A 17791-nucleotide genomic window follows, 5' to 3' on the forward strand; every position below is an offset into this window, starting at 1 on the left:
CATAAGGAACTGATGGGAGTAGCTGATAATAGGCATGCAATGAATGAACCGATTGGATAACAAACATTCTTTATCTATTAGGTCTATTTCTATAATCTTTTTATTCGCGAACGATATAAGGTCTACTATTTATCTTCCATCAGTTGGCTACGTAACCCGCAGTTCATATTTATTTAATTTTTGTCTTATTTAATATTTTTGTCCAATAAAATTTAATATTTTATACTTTGTAAAAATGAATCTTAAAGTTGAAAAACTAAAACGGTATTATATTTTGTGACCACAAATATAGGCATTATATAATACTAAAAATGGTGACATCTCATGGCGCTGCTTGGGAAGGAACTGCGGTGCCTCAATCAAAACAGAAGTAGATGCAACATCAGTGTTAGCGAATAATTGTAAACACACTGGCCTCACCCTGCCACCCTCAGATTACTGTCACCTGCTGCATCAAAGACGCATACAGCATCACCCTATAGTCGCCAATTACTGTCTCCTGCGTCATCGGCCACCCTGAGCCGTGCTTCGTCCGCCGTGACTCCCGCGCGGCCACCCATTTCACATTGACCGTTGCTGGTCATCCCATCGACACCGTCTCTCGCCGCGTTCTTCGCCTTGCCTCTCGACCTATCATCTTATACCCGATCTATTATCATCAATAACAACTTTCATTCAGTTTTAGTAAAACCACACTCCACACCTGTCAATACTTCAAATAACAGTGGGTTTGCTCTGGATACTACTGCTCTTCCTTTCCTCCTTTGTAGGATTCATGTGATTTGGTTGTGCAGAGTAAATGGTTAAAGAAAGAAATCCGTCAATTACAAGAGCAACTCCATAACGTGCTACATCACTCAATGGAGTCTGACATCAGGCTGCTTCAATTTACTGACCAGGTCTTCGTTGCAAATATAAACAACATTGCGACGTGACATCTACTGTTCACAAGGCTAATCAATCCTCCGTATCCTCAGATTGTGGTACCCAGTGTGACATTTCTTCTGCTGCAGCATGTCCGGGTCTTGATTTTACTAAAATGTTGGTTGACAATGGAATTCAAACAAACCTTCCATGTAAGAAATATAAAGCGAGACCAAAAATATGTTAAACTCGATTCAATTTGGAGAAAGAAATAAAAAAGTTTGAAAAGCATCCACGTCAACACATCTATTACAATGGAACAGAAGATATAAATACTGAGCTTGAAAAATAACTCTGGTGTGTGTGGTGAATTGCAGTTGGGAGCTAAATTTTCTCCAGTAGTTAATAAAAAAGGAAAAATAAAACTACCAATGTGATTAAAACGGTAATGTAAAATAACTAAATAACCAAACAAAATCAGCTGAGACACATACCAACAATAATGAAAGAGTCCCTTTCTCCAGAAGTAGGAGTTAGTGGAGTATGCAAGCCTGGTGGTGTCTACTGGATATCGAACCAAAATCCACTCCTCCAACAGTCCATTGCTTCATAATAGTGCCTGGGACCAATGACCTCTCTGCTGGGAGGCAAAATGTCATATGGCATATGGTAGACTTTACGTACAAGTGTAGTAGTAACTCCAAAGTCCTAATTTCATCTCTGCAAACAGAATTTTTCCTGGTCCCCGACAGTCCCGCCTACAAAATTGTCATTCTGATTAATAATTACATCCAGGAACTCTGCCAATGTTGTACAGATGTGGAATTTCTCAATGTTGGAAGTATCAGACGACACCACTAAACAGCGCATAGACTGCATCTTCAAGATAGTGGGAAAACTTGTTCTGCAAACTAATTTTGGAAAACTGGGTCAGTCATTCCCGGATTCTGATCTGCCCCACGCCAGTGATCAGCCTGCCCCTGTTTCTGCGGCTGCCTCCTCTGAGACTCAAACAAGACTTCCAGTGCCAGGCCCCCGCACTCTACTCTGATTCTTACGCAAGTGTTGTAGTGAACAATGTCCTTCTTCAATGCACGACTCCTCCGGACCACTCAACGGCCAGCGTCAAGGACACCTCTCCGAAGTGTTGCCATCCTGTGTACCAAAAAATGGCAATGTACTAAAGAATATAAAACCAGTTAGGCCAGAGAACATCGGGTTCGTCCTCTTAAAGTTGTACTTAAAAATTATTCTTTTTCAAAATTTTACATCAGAACGCTCAGGTGGCCACTAAGAAGGATGAGTAAACTATAGTGTGCCAAGAGCTTCAGTCAGATATATTTGTAATTTCAGAACACTGTTTTATATCAGAAACCATTCGATTCTTAAAAATTTCAAATTACAATTTACAGTTTTTTTTCTCGATAAAATCATTAAGAAGGAGGTGTGGCAATTTTTCTAAAACACTCATTCAAATCCGAACCATTGAATATCTTCTACTCTGTCGACCTTGATTTTGAGGTCTGTGCAATTAAATTCCAAACCTAGGTGCACGGAAGTGGTAACAGTGGGTTTGTATAGATATCCAAACCTACTATCAAATACAAATCCTTTTTCTGATAAAATCGATTCCCTTCTTAACATTCTCACGTTGACAATAAATAAATTCATTTTAATATTTTCATTTACATTTGGAGCTTAATCCAAACTTAAAAATGAAACATGGAAATTCTACAATTGTTTTAACTATTATTTAGAAATTTACAGAGATGATCTATTTATCATTTCTAACAGGACTTTTTCCCAGACTCCTTAAAAACAGCTAGAGTAGTTCCCATATTCAAAAAAGATGACCCACATCAAACCAATAACTACTGCCCTACTTCCATCCTTCCAGTTCTGATTAAGATTTATGAATTTTTCAGCTTTCTGGAAAGATTTAACATTCTTGCTTCGAAGCAATTTGGTTTTAGGAAAAATAGAAGCACAATTTATGTTGCAGAAAATTTTATTGATGGCGTTGTCAGGGGGTTGGATGGGCGAGAACATGTGCTCGGCATATTCCTTAACCTTTCCAGGGCGTTTCACTATGTGAATCATGAGACACTGCTGCACCATTTAGGAGGATGTAGTCTGCCACATAAATGGGTGGCGTCTTTCCTCCAGGATCATAAACAGTGTGTCCTGATGTCAAGTGCCACATCTAACAGAATAAGATTGACCCATGGGGCCAGTTCTGTTCCAGATTTATGTCAAACGCATAAATGTCGAGCATGGAAATGTGATTCAGTTCACCTATGACACGACTGTCTGATTTAGAGATAAATCATTTGGAGATCAAAAATTTCGTTGAAATAAATCAATTAATTCAACACTTTTCAGAAATAAACTTAAGGACCAATAAATCAAAGTCGAACGTTATTAAATTTTGTCTCAGAGAGCATGAGCATGACAGGAAACCTTCCGTGATGGTTGATGAACTCTTGTGGGTATGCACCTTGATCGAGAGCTATGTTTGCTCTAAGGTTTCATCGGGCATTTTTGACTGCGTAAACTCGCAAGTGTCTGATCAGAGCTTCCTGGGTAGGGTGTTTATGAAATTAAAATTCAGAGAGTCGTGTATGGATGTCTTCTCGGAGCTGGGATGTTGGATGTTGTGGTGTATTGCCGTCCTAAATGAAATTTAGTACGGAAAAGAGATATACACCTTTACGATACCGGTAGAAGAGACAACTTGCGTGCCCAACAGCACAGAACAGTGGCTTTTGAACATTTGCCGTCGCAAGTTGGTGTCAGATTAATTAATAGGCTTCCAGTAGATTTAAAAATAAATTCCCGTTCTGAGTCGCTTTAAATCTCGAGACGCTTTTTGGTGTCTAAGACGTTCTACTCTTTTGACGAGTTCATGGAAACCGCTGGGATAATTAATCAACATTTTATAAGTACAGAGCCTGATGTCAAAAGATGTGAATTGTGCATGAATGGATTTTAATCATTTCTCTAACTTTTAACCGCATTTTCTAGTTATTGATCGTTGACGATTGTGATGCTTACGCAGTAAAAATATTATTTTTATTATTATCTTCTACGAACTGTCATATCAGAAACATTATTATTTTATTTTCAGTAATTTCGCTTTTGAATTCTAGTCGGTTGTTAAAAGTTCTAATGCATTTGATTATTTTTTAAAGACCTTTTTTACATATTCCATTTGATGGTGGATTTTGTGTGGTTGTAAAATGTATTTTGATATACTTATCTGCATTAATTCCTCAATTCGGTACCTTTATCGGATATAATTATTTCAGGGTATTCCGTGGTATCTAAAATTACTTAACAATTTCTCGGCTACTTCTGTTGCTTGTGATCCTGCAGTCCGATATACTTGTGCATGCCTAGAAAAACTATCTACAATTAACAGAAATATTTGTTTTTTTCCAAATAAACACTGTCGATGTAAACTATTTCAAGTGGTTTGGAAAGTCTTAAGAGTCTTATTCATTTCTAAAATTAAATATTCATTTCTTTCGTGTTTTCTTTTTAAAAAATTTCATATTTATATAATTTTGGATATGTACTTTCATATTCGGGGTATAATTTTTTCTATTAATTCGTTTCTGTGTTCCTCTATAATTAGTTCATACTGCATTATAATGGTTTATCTAAATCTTGATTTTCATTTTACTAATCTATTGTAGTTAACTCTTAAAAATTTGGTTAAACTGGTGCGAATCTTTCATAAAAATAATTTTAAAAATACAAACACAATTTTATATTAGGAAGTAAGTATTTTTTTATAAAATTAATAAATACGTTAAATTTATTCAGATATTTCTATGTTAACCTGGTTTTACATTTATCAAATAATGTTTGTATTATGTTAATTTTTTTTATTTTTTGAAGCCGACTGATTCATAAGGTATTGGTACTTTCGCTGTGTTACCTTCATAATTCGAATGCATTGTTTCTTCCGGCTGGTTGTCAACTGGTTGGAATTTCTTCGCGATTTTCGCCGTCATCTACATTCACAGTCATCGATTGGTCATCCAATTTCTATTTATTTTTTCGTAACTATTTGACGCATCTCCATTCTGATTTCGTACTCCCATTCTTCTAATTTTATTCGCCACCTTGAAATTTTGGAGTTTGGTTCCTTGACAGTAAATAGCTATTGTAAAAGTTTACGATCAGTTAATTCAATTTTCTTCCGTAAAGATATGGACGAAAATATTTTGTTGCCCTATACTACTTATACCCTAAACTATAGCAAGTAATTCCTTTCTATAATGGATTAATTCTTTCGCTGTCACTGAGGGTCCGATTTGCATAAGCGATGGGTAGAAAGCATCAGCTCGTTTCACAAAATGGTCTAATATATATTCTTCTAAACTAATTGAATAAATAATAATATCGTCAAGATGAAGTTAAATTTCATTTTCAATTCCGCATAGTACATTAATTCATAATTCGTTGGAAGTTTGGTGCGCTATTTTACGAATGCTCCTATGCTCTACCTCTCCTCGAGTCCGTCTCTACTTGATGAAATCCAGAGTCGAGATCCAGTATTAAAACACTAGGTTCTCTTAGCTTAAGTCCGTTATATTCGATAGCGGAAATTTATCATCTATAGTTTTGAATTTAATCCCCTAAAATCAATAACCATTTTTGTTTTCCTGTGGCGTCAGGTTTTTTCGGCACTATGAAACTGGGGAGTTCCAGAGCGAATATGTGGATCGAATAATCTTTCTGATTTAGAACTGGGATTTAGTTTTCTACCTCATTCCTATATTTTTTGGGACAGAAATAATTTCGTATATAAACTGGTAACATCTATTGTTCGAATTCTATGCACTATTTGATTAGAAAACTATAAATCATTTCCTTCAACATGATTTTAAAAAAGTAATAAATAACAAGGGTGTAAAGGACCTTGCTATTATTTTACAAACATTCTAACCATTTCTCATGAAATTTTGTCAAACGCCATAAAAAAAACACACACTTTACCGTCATATAAAAATTAAGATACATATTGAAAAACACACAATGACAAGGATGTAAAGTGTCCATGCACTTAATAACACACAAATCACTTCTAATGAAAAGTGTTCAGAAAAAATATTTTTAAAAATGTCGTTATCATACAAAAATTACAAGATACACTTATTAATAAAATTCTTCAAAAAACGTATGAAAAAAATATCTTCGCCTAGGTTTACCCTTAGGTCATTTTTTTTTCTTCTCTTTTCCATCTTTCTAAAGGCCTCGATGTCAAATTCCAAGGTATCCGAGACTTTGCAGATAGAATCACGCAATCCTTCGCAGTAAAGCACAGAGGATCCTTTGCTACCGGTACCGGGGCTCCATTTTTGTTTTTCCTGTATCTTCTTTTCTAGCATTTTTATTTCTATTTTCTCAGTTCGCTGCACGGGAAGTTTTACAATCTCTACTTTGGCTTCAGGCCTCTATTTTAATTCACTGTCTGCCTTGGAACTGATCGAAGGCTCATTCCTCGGTGTCGATGAATTTTTTTGTTCAATGTTTGTTTACGATTTTGAAGTCACTGGGCTGCTATCCCTAACTAGCCGACTCTTCATCTTCTCATTAAAGCTCTATTCTACTAAACTGGTTAAGACTGGCGCCAATTCAGTTAACACGTCCTTTGGATTAAATGAGGCTGCAGGGGCAGCAGCAACCTGTGCATAGAACGTGACCTTTAGCGATCTGTTGAGCATGACTTTTCTGGCCTCGAGCTGACGTTTTGAATGGTCTTTGCTTCCTGTAATGCACTTCTTTCGTGTATTTGGACAATTTCTTAATCTCGCCATGTGGTGTCTGTATTTCCTCGTGCATCGCGCTGCTGTATATCCGAACATCGTCATCTAAAACACCGCAGTGTAGTCGGGATGTAAGGACGAAATCCAGTCTTTGAAAGCCTTAAATTTTTCAGGAAAATTTTAAAATGTTAAAGCATGCCAAGCTTAAGGTACAACGTCTCCTGTTACGTCGAGTGTCCAAAAGTCGATATACAACAACTTCCTGTTCGAGAAGCTCCTCGACGATCTCTTCTGTGCAGTATGGAAGGTGCCTGCACACAACTCCCTTGGAGGTATTTAGTGTACTACTCAGTACTATCTCAACATTGATGAGTCCTATCTTTCAATAGCCATGATGACTGTAGGATATTGATAGTCTTCACAAACAAGCTCTTAGGTCGAAACTTGGTCGATCCTTTTTAACACAAAACTCAATGCTCTTCCTCCTGTTCGCCTGCAAAAAAAGAGGCTCTCCAGGAGGAAGATTTTTACATTGACCCTCTGCCACGGAAGTGGCAGAGGGTCAATTGTTTATTGTTTCGCCAGCCAATGATTATTATTATTATCATTATTAATATTGGTACACAATTTTAATTACTTTGTGGGATATAAGCTTTATTGAAATAAAACATTGTCAAGTCCATTTACATTTTTGTAAGACAATACACATTTACAGTCTTAAATTTGCTATATGAAACTTGATATTTTGTGTTGTGCATTGCCTATATTCCTACACATTAATTTACTATTAATAAAATTTATAGTAATTTTAATTTTTTTCAAACTATTTAATACTAATATCAAATAAAAATCTTTATAAAAATCAAACAATATATCAAAGTACTAGAATCTTTTTTCAACGTACCATATGTCATGGTTACTTCGAAAGGGTCTTTCCCTAGACATTCTTTAAAGTATTCAAAACAATAATTCTTCTGGTACTTCCAATATCAATTAACATCCTACACCTAATTTGTGAATCTATAATATTTGGCAGTTCCTTAATTTCAGAATGATAATTCATAACTGAAAAAACGGTTCCTAAGTTCATGTCCCTAAAAAAATGACCGTTTCAAATTCTTCAGCCGTTTCATTTTTTTTTATACCAATTTTGATACATAAATTAAGGTTGTCCATTTCCCTCATCGCTTGTGTGTTTCTAATTTTTTCCAAAATTTGATGTAAACTGGGATGTTTGTTTGTTGGTTCTACTGAATGTTTTGTTGTAACGGCCATAGGTTTTGTTGTAACGGCCCTAACAACCCTAACCAGAGACTGAAGTCTCTGGTTAGGGTTGGAAATTTGAAAAGGTGGTCGCTCACAGAAATTTGGCTATATTTGACTTAGATCTTACAAAAAAAAATGAGAATTTCTATATGGTAATCTTTGGAGAGTTGAATTTATTGGAAGGTAATTTTGGTTTGATAACAGGTTGCGGATTCGATATTGGTTAAATCTGAAATATTTCTGTTTTTGTTAGGAGCACTTTTCTATTCAAATTTATTATTATTTTTATTATTATTATTATTAATAATAATATCATAGTTAAATTTAGTTATTTTAAATTGAAAATCATTTGCTAACACACTTTATTGCGTCAATTTGACTTTTATTTATTGTACACGTAAATTTTACATATAAATTATTCCTTCTGTATGGGAGATATATTTGATTCTCCTTCCAATAAACTGAGTACATGACTTTTACATATAATGTCTGTGAAATAACAGACAGAATAAATAAACATTTTATTTATTCTTCAATCAAATTAAATTCTTTTTTTTTTTGTTTCAACAATAATAAAACATTTCTTTGAATAACTACTATTCCCAAATATTATAACATTATATATATATATAGTATTCAATCTTTTAGAGTTAACAAAATTAAATACAACAATAATAAATGATTAAAAAGTTATAGTTCTTATTAAATGAATACATGAGGAAGGGCAATTGATTGATTCAACTGCCAACTTAGCTACTACAGGTGAGCAACATAAAACCGAACCAGACTGATATGATCAGTCGAGCTGAAAAGCTGCATCGATGTCCAAGTGGTCATTTTGAACCTCTTTTGAAAAAATAAGGTAAATAAATGCAACATTTAAATTATGTTTTTCTTATTTAATTTAACCGTATCATTTATGAAATTTCATTCAAACATAACCTACTGATTCTGCAGTGGTTATGTTATGGGTTCGGTTTTATGTTGCTCACTGTAGTATACCACAATCAATATAAATTTTTCAAATAATATTTTCTTAAAAGATTAGATTACGAATCAATAGAATTTTAGTCTGACTGTGCTTGTTTGTACTATTTATTTAATAATGTTGTGTTCTATGGGATTTAAAGTTCTGCTTTAAAGTTCCTGCACCATTGTCGAACTTTGCTGTCACCCATTTAAGTTTCACCGTACACATTACTTATTCATCGATAAATTTCAGCTTCATTACACCGCTCAGCCTGAAGAAATAGAGTTGTTACCGCACGCACTTCACACTTGTCGGGAGATGCTATTGTTGTAGACATGTTTACATGCTAGCTGCGTGTTCAGAACTAAACAAAGTGACGCGGCGTGACTGAAGGTCAAACTAGAGACTCTGCGCAACACATATGCGCAAAGGTTCATCCGTTTTTTGCATAGGTTTTTATGATGATAGTGGATGATTCTGATGATTGTGAATTCAGTAATTGTTTAGACACGGCTGTTTTTGATGGAAATAAATTGAATCGTCATACTTGGTCAGGCATGGCATATGTATGGTGGAAAAGTTTGATTCCACATTCCCATGTATAAGCTTTTAAGCTTATGATAAATTACTAATCAACCGACCGTTAATAAATTAAATTTTTAGTAACTATGAGGAAAACCTAGTATAAATTATTACCATGATGGACATTTTCCATGGAAATCTGACCAAACATACAAATAATCAACACAGCCCAAACATTTTGGTGTAAATAGAACAAACCAGTCATCTGAACCCCTGGTAAGAACTCTTCTGTAGCTACATTTCAAAATGTGCGGCTGAAATAGCAGTACAAATTAAATTACTCTGTGAATACAAAATAAAATTAAAATTAAACAGAATAATAATTTTTTAAAAATTAGGCTATATCTGTTTAATACCAAAAATTCTTCATTATTTTAAATATTAACATTTCCTTAACTATTTTACATCTTACCATGCAAATATTAAGAGCTTACCTTATAAAAGCTATTACATTACTTATATAATTAGTTATATTTATCCTTGTAAAAAATAATTTTACATTACGCCAGAAAATTTAATACTTTCTAGTCTTGTAATCACTTTTGAGTGGTTTCTCTGCATTCTTAGGTCTACTTACTCAGCATACATTGATAAGATTCTGTGAAGGAAAATTAAGCTTACTTTGTCTTTACCTTTCTGCATTGATTATTTTATGGTGAGTCAAATCTAACATAATTATGCAAAACAGCATAAAATCACAAAACAGATGAATAGCAACATGATGATAGCAATATGTATGAGTAAAAACACTGTAAATATTTTTAAAAAATGTTATTTACTCTTCAATACATTTAATGACACTTAATTCATTCATTAAATATTAAATAAGGTAAATATATTGAATAATTTATATAAATATCATGATTAAAATCCAACTAACAACTTCACTTTTAAAAATATAAGTTTCCATCATCAGAAAATTCTTGTATTGACATAGATATGGCTCAGATATGAACAAGTGAACATTTGTCAAGCATTATTCTTTAGGTAACTGCTGCAAAGTTTCAAATGCACGAGTTTAGTTGCTTGTTTGTGATAATCGAATAAGGTCTCTAACGGTCATACAAACTGAGATTTAAATATAATTCTTTCCCTTTGTTTTCATAAAAATGTGGGCTTCTAAATTTAAATATGGTCGTACATTCTTTCAAGTTGATAAATACTTGGGACGCCTAGAAGTTCAAAAAACACATTTGACTGAACACTTCATGGTTTAGACTTATTTAAATACCATTCTGCTGAGTTTAAATAAACATTGAAACATGGATTCACCGTTAAATGACAGAACACATTCCCGAGAGTTGATGGGATAAGTGAAGTGCAACAAAGAATGCAAAAATGACACCATTTGCAGGAAAAGTAATGGCTACAATTTATGGGATTCTCTTGGTGTGCTGCTCATAAGACTGCCTGGCAAAAGGCAGTACAATCACAGAGGAAGAGAATACTCTTCCTCTTCATGGGAGAGGAAGAATCATGGGAGTGTAATAACACTCCCACCCCATGATTTATGCCTCAAAGTGCTTCCATGTTCATTAGGCTTGGTTACCAGCCATTACTCCTCTTCCCAAACCTGAAGAAGTAGCTTGTTGGATGTACGTTAACTTCAAATGATGAGATCAAAGTCAAGACAGCTGCTTATTTTACAGAATTGGACAGATCACATTATATCCAGCATATTAAATAGTTGGAAGCCATTGGTCTAAATGTATTGATTTGAAAGTTGAAAAGTAAAAATTTCTCCAAAGTCTTGTGCTTTCTTTGTCAGGCAAAGAACTTTCCAGCCAGCCCTCATTTATATTCTTATGACTAAAATAAGACAGAAATCTAGAAAATGCCTTGTTTTTTAATTAGAGCAAGTAAAGTTACTTCCTTTTTGATGTCCAAGTAAAGCAATATGGTACTGCATTTAATGTGAACACAATTTTAGGAATTTTTTTATTGGCGAAGTGCCAATAAAGTTTTATTTTATTAAATAATCATTTGATAAAAAAAAGACATAAAGACATAAAATGTAACTTTTGGAAATGCTACAATATTGTAAAGAACATTTCTTTATTTCTTCTTCTCAGCTACAGCCTGGGCCTTGGCCTCAACAATTAACCCTTCACCTCTCTATCCTCTTTTCCCATCCTGCCACCTTCATCACCCTCAAATCTGTCAACACATTATCAGTCCATCTCAGTCACTATCTCTACCCCTTCCTTTTACAGTGTATGGTCCCATCACTCATATTTGTTACATTTCTCAGTCTTTGCAGTCTCTTATTGTAGTTATTTTTACAATTTGGCATTGTATTGTACAAAGTCGTACAGTCAATAATTAATTTATGAAATAATGTCTGATTTTGCCACAATTTTCTTCAGAACAATCTTTGTGCATTTTTTTTCACAACTATGAAAATACTTATACTTTTTGACCATTTATTTTTGCATTGCTTCACTGGAATTAGGACCACAGGTTTTTAATTCTTTAGTAAAAATTACATCTAAAGTAAATTTAGTTAATATATTTAAGGTAAAAAAAAGGGGAAATGTTTTAGTGGCTTATACAAAAACAATGGATTTAGACAATCTTAACAGTGCTTGTTCAGACAGGTACAATGTTAAAAAAACAAAAGTAATAGATGTATATACTTTAGATTCTCCTTTCTCTCCAAATAATTGAAATCCAATTGTTGCTGTTGTACCAGCACCAATCCTGTTGCCTGTGAAGACTCCAATTAAATATGGATGCCTGTACCCAGGATAGTTGTCCTCAAGAAATATGGCTCTATCCTGAAAATAACAAATGATTTTCAATTTTATTTTTAAAAAAATGTTTCCATATGTTATCTTAAAGATAAACATACAGAAACATATTAATACCTACATTATTATATTGGTACTACATCAATTAATTGCATCTGTCTTTTTTGTTTATTTTAGGGGGAAGGGTTTCACAATCTTTTTAATATGGGTTCCATTAACAACAATGCTACTAGATATTGGGAAAATCTTTCCTTCATGGTGTGCTCTTTCTGGCAATGTTACAGTGGGGACTCCACATTCCCCAGTCTGTCTAGTTGCAATTACCCTTTGAAGCTATTTGAAGGAATAAAACTTATGAATCAAATTCCCACACTATCAGTGAACTGAAAGTGAATTAACTTTCTAAAAGAAATCAATGTTTTGTGTCATGCAACCCAATATGATCACTCCAGCATGAAAGTTCATCAATCCACAAAGCACTTACTTCAACCAAAATCTGAAAAAATATGTAAAATTTGCTAATTTAAAAACAGAATTATGTTAACAAGAGAATTATGTTGCATTTCAATGTCACAGATCTGTCAGAAAAGATTAAAAAATTGCTATCAAAGGATTTTGCAATAGCTCATCAAAATTACAACAACAATATGAATAGTATATTTTCTAAATTAAAATCGCCTATAGAAGAAAATCAACAAGCCAGCGTAGTATACAGCATTCTGTGTAAAGATTTTAACATGTTGTACATTGGGAAAACATCTCAATACCTTAAAAAAAAGAATAAAAGCCATAAATATAGAAAAAAGGAAGTGATAGCGCTCACAAAACATACAATAGAACATGAACACTCATTCGATTTCAACAGCACCAAAATATTAGACAAAGAACAAAATACATATAAAATGACCACTCTAGATATGATATACATCAAGAAAAATACAAATGCTGTCAACAATAGAATGGATATAGCTGGAATACGCAACATTTATGTTAATTTAATTTAAAAAATCATATTTATATTGTAAATTTAGTTAAGGAAAATAATTTAGCATTTGTAATTTCTGAGAAAAATTTGTTTATTGTTAAAGGTTTCAATACACAGGAAACAGCAATTTTAGGTTGTATAAAGAGATAATTATCTAAAGATAACATAGTTAGGAGTGAGTAGGGGATCCCTATTGCAACAAGGATGAGGATAAAATATTGTTATCTAGGCTGAATAGATCAGTTAATTCTTTCGTATATAAGAAAATTTTGTATGACGTGTGTATAAATGTGTATTGTCACTTGAGGAAGCTTAGAGAATTCAAAATGAAACGTGTACTTTATAAGTTTGTGTAGTTGATTGGTTAACCCAAGAAATTAATAAAGGTAACATTTTTAAGTAAAATATGTCTATTTTATATATTTTAATTTAAAATAATTCAGCAATCTTCTTGAATTATATCACAAAACTATTTTGAATATAAGACTTCTCAAACTTTTATACTATATTGTATCAAAATGATTCAATTCTAAGCAATGATGACAACAAAATTTTATATGGGTTTTTATATTTTGTAAACATTATTTACTTAGGAAATTTCACTTATAAATTTTTTTCTGAATAATCTATAGCACAAAATGAAAAAATTGCAAAAAAATCAGTCCACTCATTTTAAAGTATAGCTTATGTTTCAAAGTTACTCTTGCTAAAATACAAGGCGTTTCATAATGTTCTTTGGAGTTTTGAAAATTCATTAAGAAAAAACTATTTTACTCATAAGAATAAAACAAGTACTGTACGAAAGAGTACTTTAAATACTTTTTTCCACATATACTAGGCAGTTAGTAAACCATTTGCTCGCTAGGCGTCGACAGTAGACACGGTAAGCGAAAAGTCGTTTTGCGTGTTAGAATTTCACTTGTCAAAGTCAGTAATTTCTGTGCAACGTGCGTTTTGGTTGAAATTTCATAAGAAGCCACCACAAGTGACAATTCAGTTCGTGCACGCTATAAACAATTCAGTGAAACCGGTTGCTTATGCTAGCAAAAATCAACCGGTCGTCCATCAACCTCATAAGTCAATGTCGAACGTGTGCGTGCAGTTTCACTCGCAGCCTGTCAAAATAGACTGCGGCTGCAGGCAGAGAATTAGGAATTTCGAAAACAACAGTGTGGAGAGTTCTCCGTAAACGTTTAATATGCAAACCGTATCATCTTCAAGAGTCTTTCTAATGGAGATAAAACACGTAGGCTCGATTTTTGTCTACAGTTACAGGAAAAGATGTTGTTAGATGAAGGTTTTCTAAACAAGACAATTTTCAGCGATGAAGCTTCTTTCCATATTAGCAAAGTAAATCGTCATAACGTGCGAGTTTGGGAAACTGAAAACCCACACGCTTATGTGGAACACATTCGGGATTCTCAGACAGTAAACGGTTTTCGTGCGATCTCTCGTGAGGCAGTGTTCTTTTTTACGGCAGTAACCGGCATAATATACCTGGATATGTTACAATTATGGCTTACGCCTCAGCTACTCAACGACTTCATTTTCGAGCAAGATGGTTGTCCTGCCCGTTTTCATAACAAGGTTAGACAGTACCTTAACACAACATTACCTCGGCGCTGGATAGGACGTGCATCTGAAGAAGACAAACACATTATGCTGTGGCCACCAAGATCACCGGACTTCACGCCATGTGATTTCTTTCTCTGGGGTTACGTGAAAGATAAGGTGTTTATCCCAACTATACCGCGCGATATCGCTGAGCTAAAGGATCGCATAATCAATGCAATCAACCCTATCGAAAATGACATGTTACAACGAGTTTGGCAAGAGCTAGACTTTCGTGTTGATGTGTGCCGTGTCACCAGAGGGGCACATATTGGACATTTATAGATTTTAACAAAAACTGTTTTGAGTCCCTGCTCACCTCGTACAACTTTCATTTAGGTAAGTGAAATACTTTTTTTGTATTGAATTTTTGTAACTCCTAAGAACATTATGAAATGCTCTGTATATTAAAAATGAATTGTATGAAGAGTATCAGTATTAAGACTAAGAAACAGATGAATATATATTATGTATGAGATTTAATTACATTTTCTCACTTTTTGTGATTCATAAAACATAAGTTAGAAACTTTTGAATATACTGTTATTTTATAGTAAATTTAATTTTAATTATCGATATCAAATTTTTTGTAGATTTACTTAATTCATTATTTTGATTTACTAATTTAATAATTAAAATTTGTTACAGCTCTACTTACCAGTAATTTATCTTTTCGATCCCTCATAAATGCAATAATTGCAAGAATACAACAAAAAAGCAAAAGTATAAGTAAAAGAATAAAGGTACCAAAATAATCCTCATATTCATTTAGACTTTGATTATTTTCTACGGTGTTGCGTCTGCTAGCTTCTATCGGTGTAATCCCTGCTGCAAAAGCTGATAAATGCTTACACGTACATACAAATTGACTTTTGACAACATTAACCTGTGAAAAATGTATTAATAATCTTTGAAATACGTGTAAAATTAATTATGTTGTATCACAAGGTAAATCCTTTTTAATTCATTTTTTTTTTAATGTTATTTATAATGATTATATACTGATTTAAATTAAGTATTAATGTGGTGGGGTGTAATTTAACTGTACTAAATTTTACTTTTGCAAAAATTATCCTTGTTGAACATATACTTTCATTTAATATGGTTATTCTTAATTTCCCATTTGTTAAAATTTGTAGCCAAATTGCAAGTTGAAGTACAGACTGTTCATCAAATATCTCATTACGTTAATAAACAGTTCAATTATTTTATTATCAACAAATAAACTTCAATTATAAAATACTTTTCCTACAACATCTGTATGCTTTCTTTTGAATATTTTATTTCAGAAAATTATTCTTGAAATTTTTCTAACAAATTATTACAAAATCTATATATAAATACACCGAACATAAAATGCATTAAGTAATCCAAAAAAATTGCTATAAATATAATTTTTATATTGTTAATAACAATATTTTAATAATAGCTTCTACAAATGCAATCTTCACTATAGAAGCAATAATTTTGTTTAAAAGAAAAGGCACAAATATTTGTCAGCATTTTGATGTTTTTAAATTCAGATCCCTACAATAATGTAAAGTCCCTTCCCCCTATCCTCATCATCAAAAGGAAAAACAAGCTAATTCAGTACTTATAGGTGGACTTCCACCCTCTCTTCACTGGCCAAGCCAAAACACAAGATCCTCAGCTGTTCAGCAAATTGGCCAGTTAATCTGTTTAAATAAATTTAAAATTTTCAGAACAAGTGTTCTACGTATTAAAATTTCAGCACCTGAAAAAGTAGACCATACCTACTACAATTTAGTACAATGATTTAATAAAGAACCAATAAAATAAAAGCTGTTTATTATGATTTATAAAATAAATCAACAATGCTACATTACACACCACTTATTTTGAAAAATAAAAATATTAAGATTAAAAATAATCTGATAATATGGATATTAAAGTTGCATCAACTTCTACATATAGCATTTATGTTGGGGTAGACTCATCTTAAATTTTTACAAATAATAAAATGCACAACTTCAATTAATAAATTAATATTGATAAAATAAAATATTTTATTTGTGTTCTATTCTAAAATACCATTTTTATTGTTAACAAAAAAAATTTCCAATTTCATTTTTTTTAGTTTTTTTTATATGAATAACTGACTACTACTTACTTTACTGCTACTACTTCAGTAGCAGCTCATTAATAAAAAAAATTGTGTGGTCAGTTAACATAGTCCAGTTAAAAGGGGAGCTAGTTAAGATGATGCGACTGTTTGCAGAAGGAGCATGAATATGAATGATAAACAATTAAAATGAGATTATAGAAGATTTGGATCCCTACATTCTTAGGGATGTGTGGAATTGATCCTCTACAAGAAGAAGTTAGAGGCAGAAGCCAAAAGGGAACATGAAAATTGAAATTTGTAAGAGATACCCAGAGCAGTGAAGTTATGAAAGAAAAATTAAGAGTACAAAAAAGAATGTGAACCGCACATTGGTTGTTTAAATTTTCCAACTAATATTTTTGTTCATCTATTTAAAATTACCAGTAGCATACTTAGCACCACTCATGTCCAAATTTTTATTGCTGCTCTTTAGTGTATGTTTTATACTAATGTTAACATATACTCATGTTTCACAGATAATTAATATATTTCCTTCTGGTTTTAATACCTTACAAAAAAGATCTAATCATCGATACATGTTTTAAACTGATTATTATTAAAAATATTTAATTATTGATGCTAAGTATTTCTTTCTCTATGTAATGTAACTTTTATACAGTAATTGGGTATAGAATTATTTACTTTACACAACGTAACATTCAATATCCAGCTCTTTGAATCTGCCCACATGTAACAACCTATTTCTGATATAGCCAATTTGTATTGTAGAGGACGTCTAGAATCCTGCAATAAAACAAATTTATTATAAACATGATAATACACAATCTCTCTCTCTCTCTCTCTCTCTCTCTCTCTCTCTCTCTCTCTCTCTCTCTCTCTCTCTCTCTCTCTCTCTCTCTC

At 32.8% G+C, this 17791-nt stretch overlaps 1 protein-coding gene across 1 annotated transcript in view; it reads right to left on the reverse strand.

Annotated features, from left to right (window-relative positions):
- Positions 1–8352: 8352 nt before the first annotated feature.
- The window catches only part of LOC142327907 (uncharacterized), a 53215-nt gene continuing 43776 nt past the window's right edge, over positions 8353–17791 (reverse strand). The window contains exons 9-11 of the mRNA XM_075371271.1: positions 15464–15691; positions 12096–12236; positions 8353–9713 (exon numbers count right to left, since the gene is read on the reverse strand). Of these exons, the coding sequence (XP_075227386.1) occupies positions 9570–9713; positions 12096–12236; positions 15464–15691 (513 nt within the window). The 3' untranslated portion in view covers positions 8353–9569. The remainder of the gene's footprint in view (positions 9714–12095; positions 12237–15463; positions 15692–17791) is intronic.

Source organism: Lycorma delicatula, chromosome 7 (genome assembly GCF_047948215.1).
Source record: "Lycorma delicatula isolate Av1 chromosome 7, ASM4794821v1, whole genome shotgun sequence".
Lineage (NCBI taxonomy): Eukaryota > Metazoa > Arthropoda > Insecta > Hemiptera > Fulgoridae > Lycorma > Lycorma delicatula.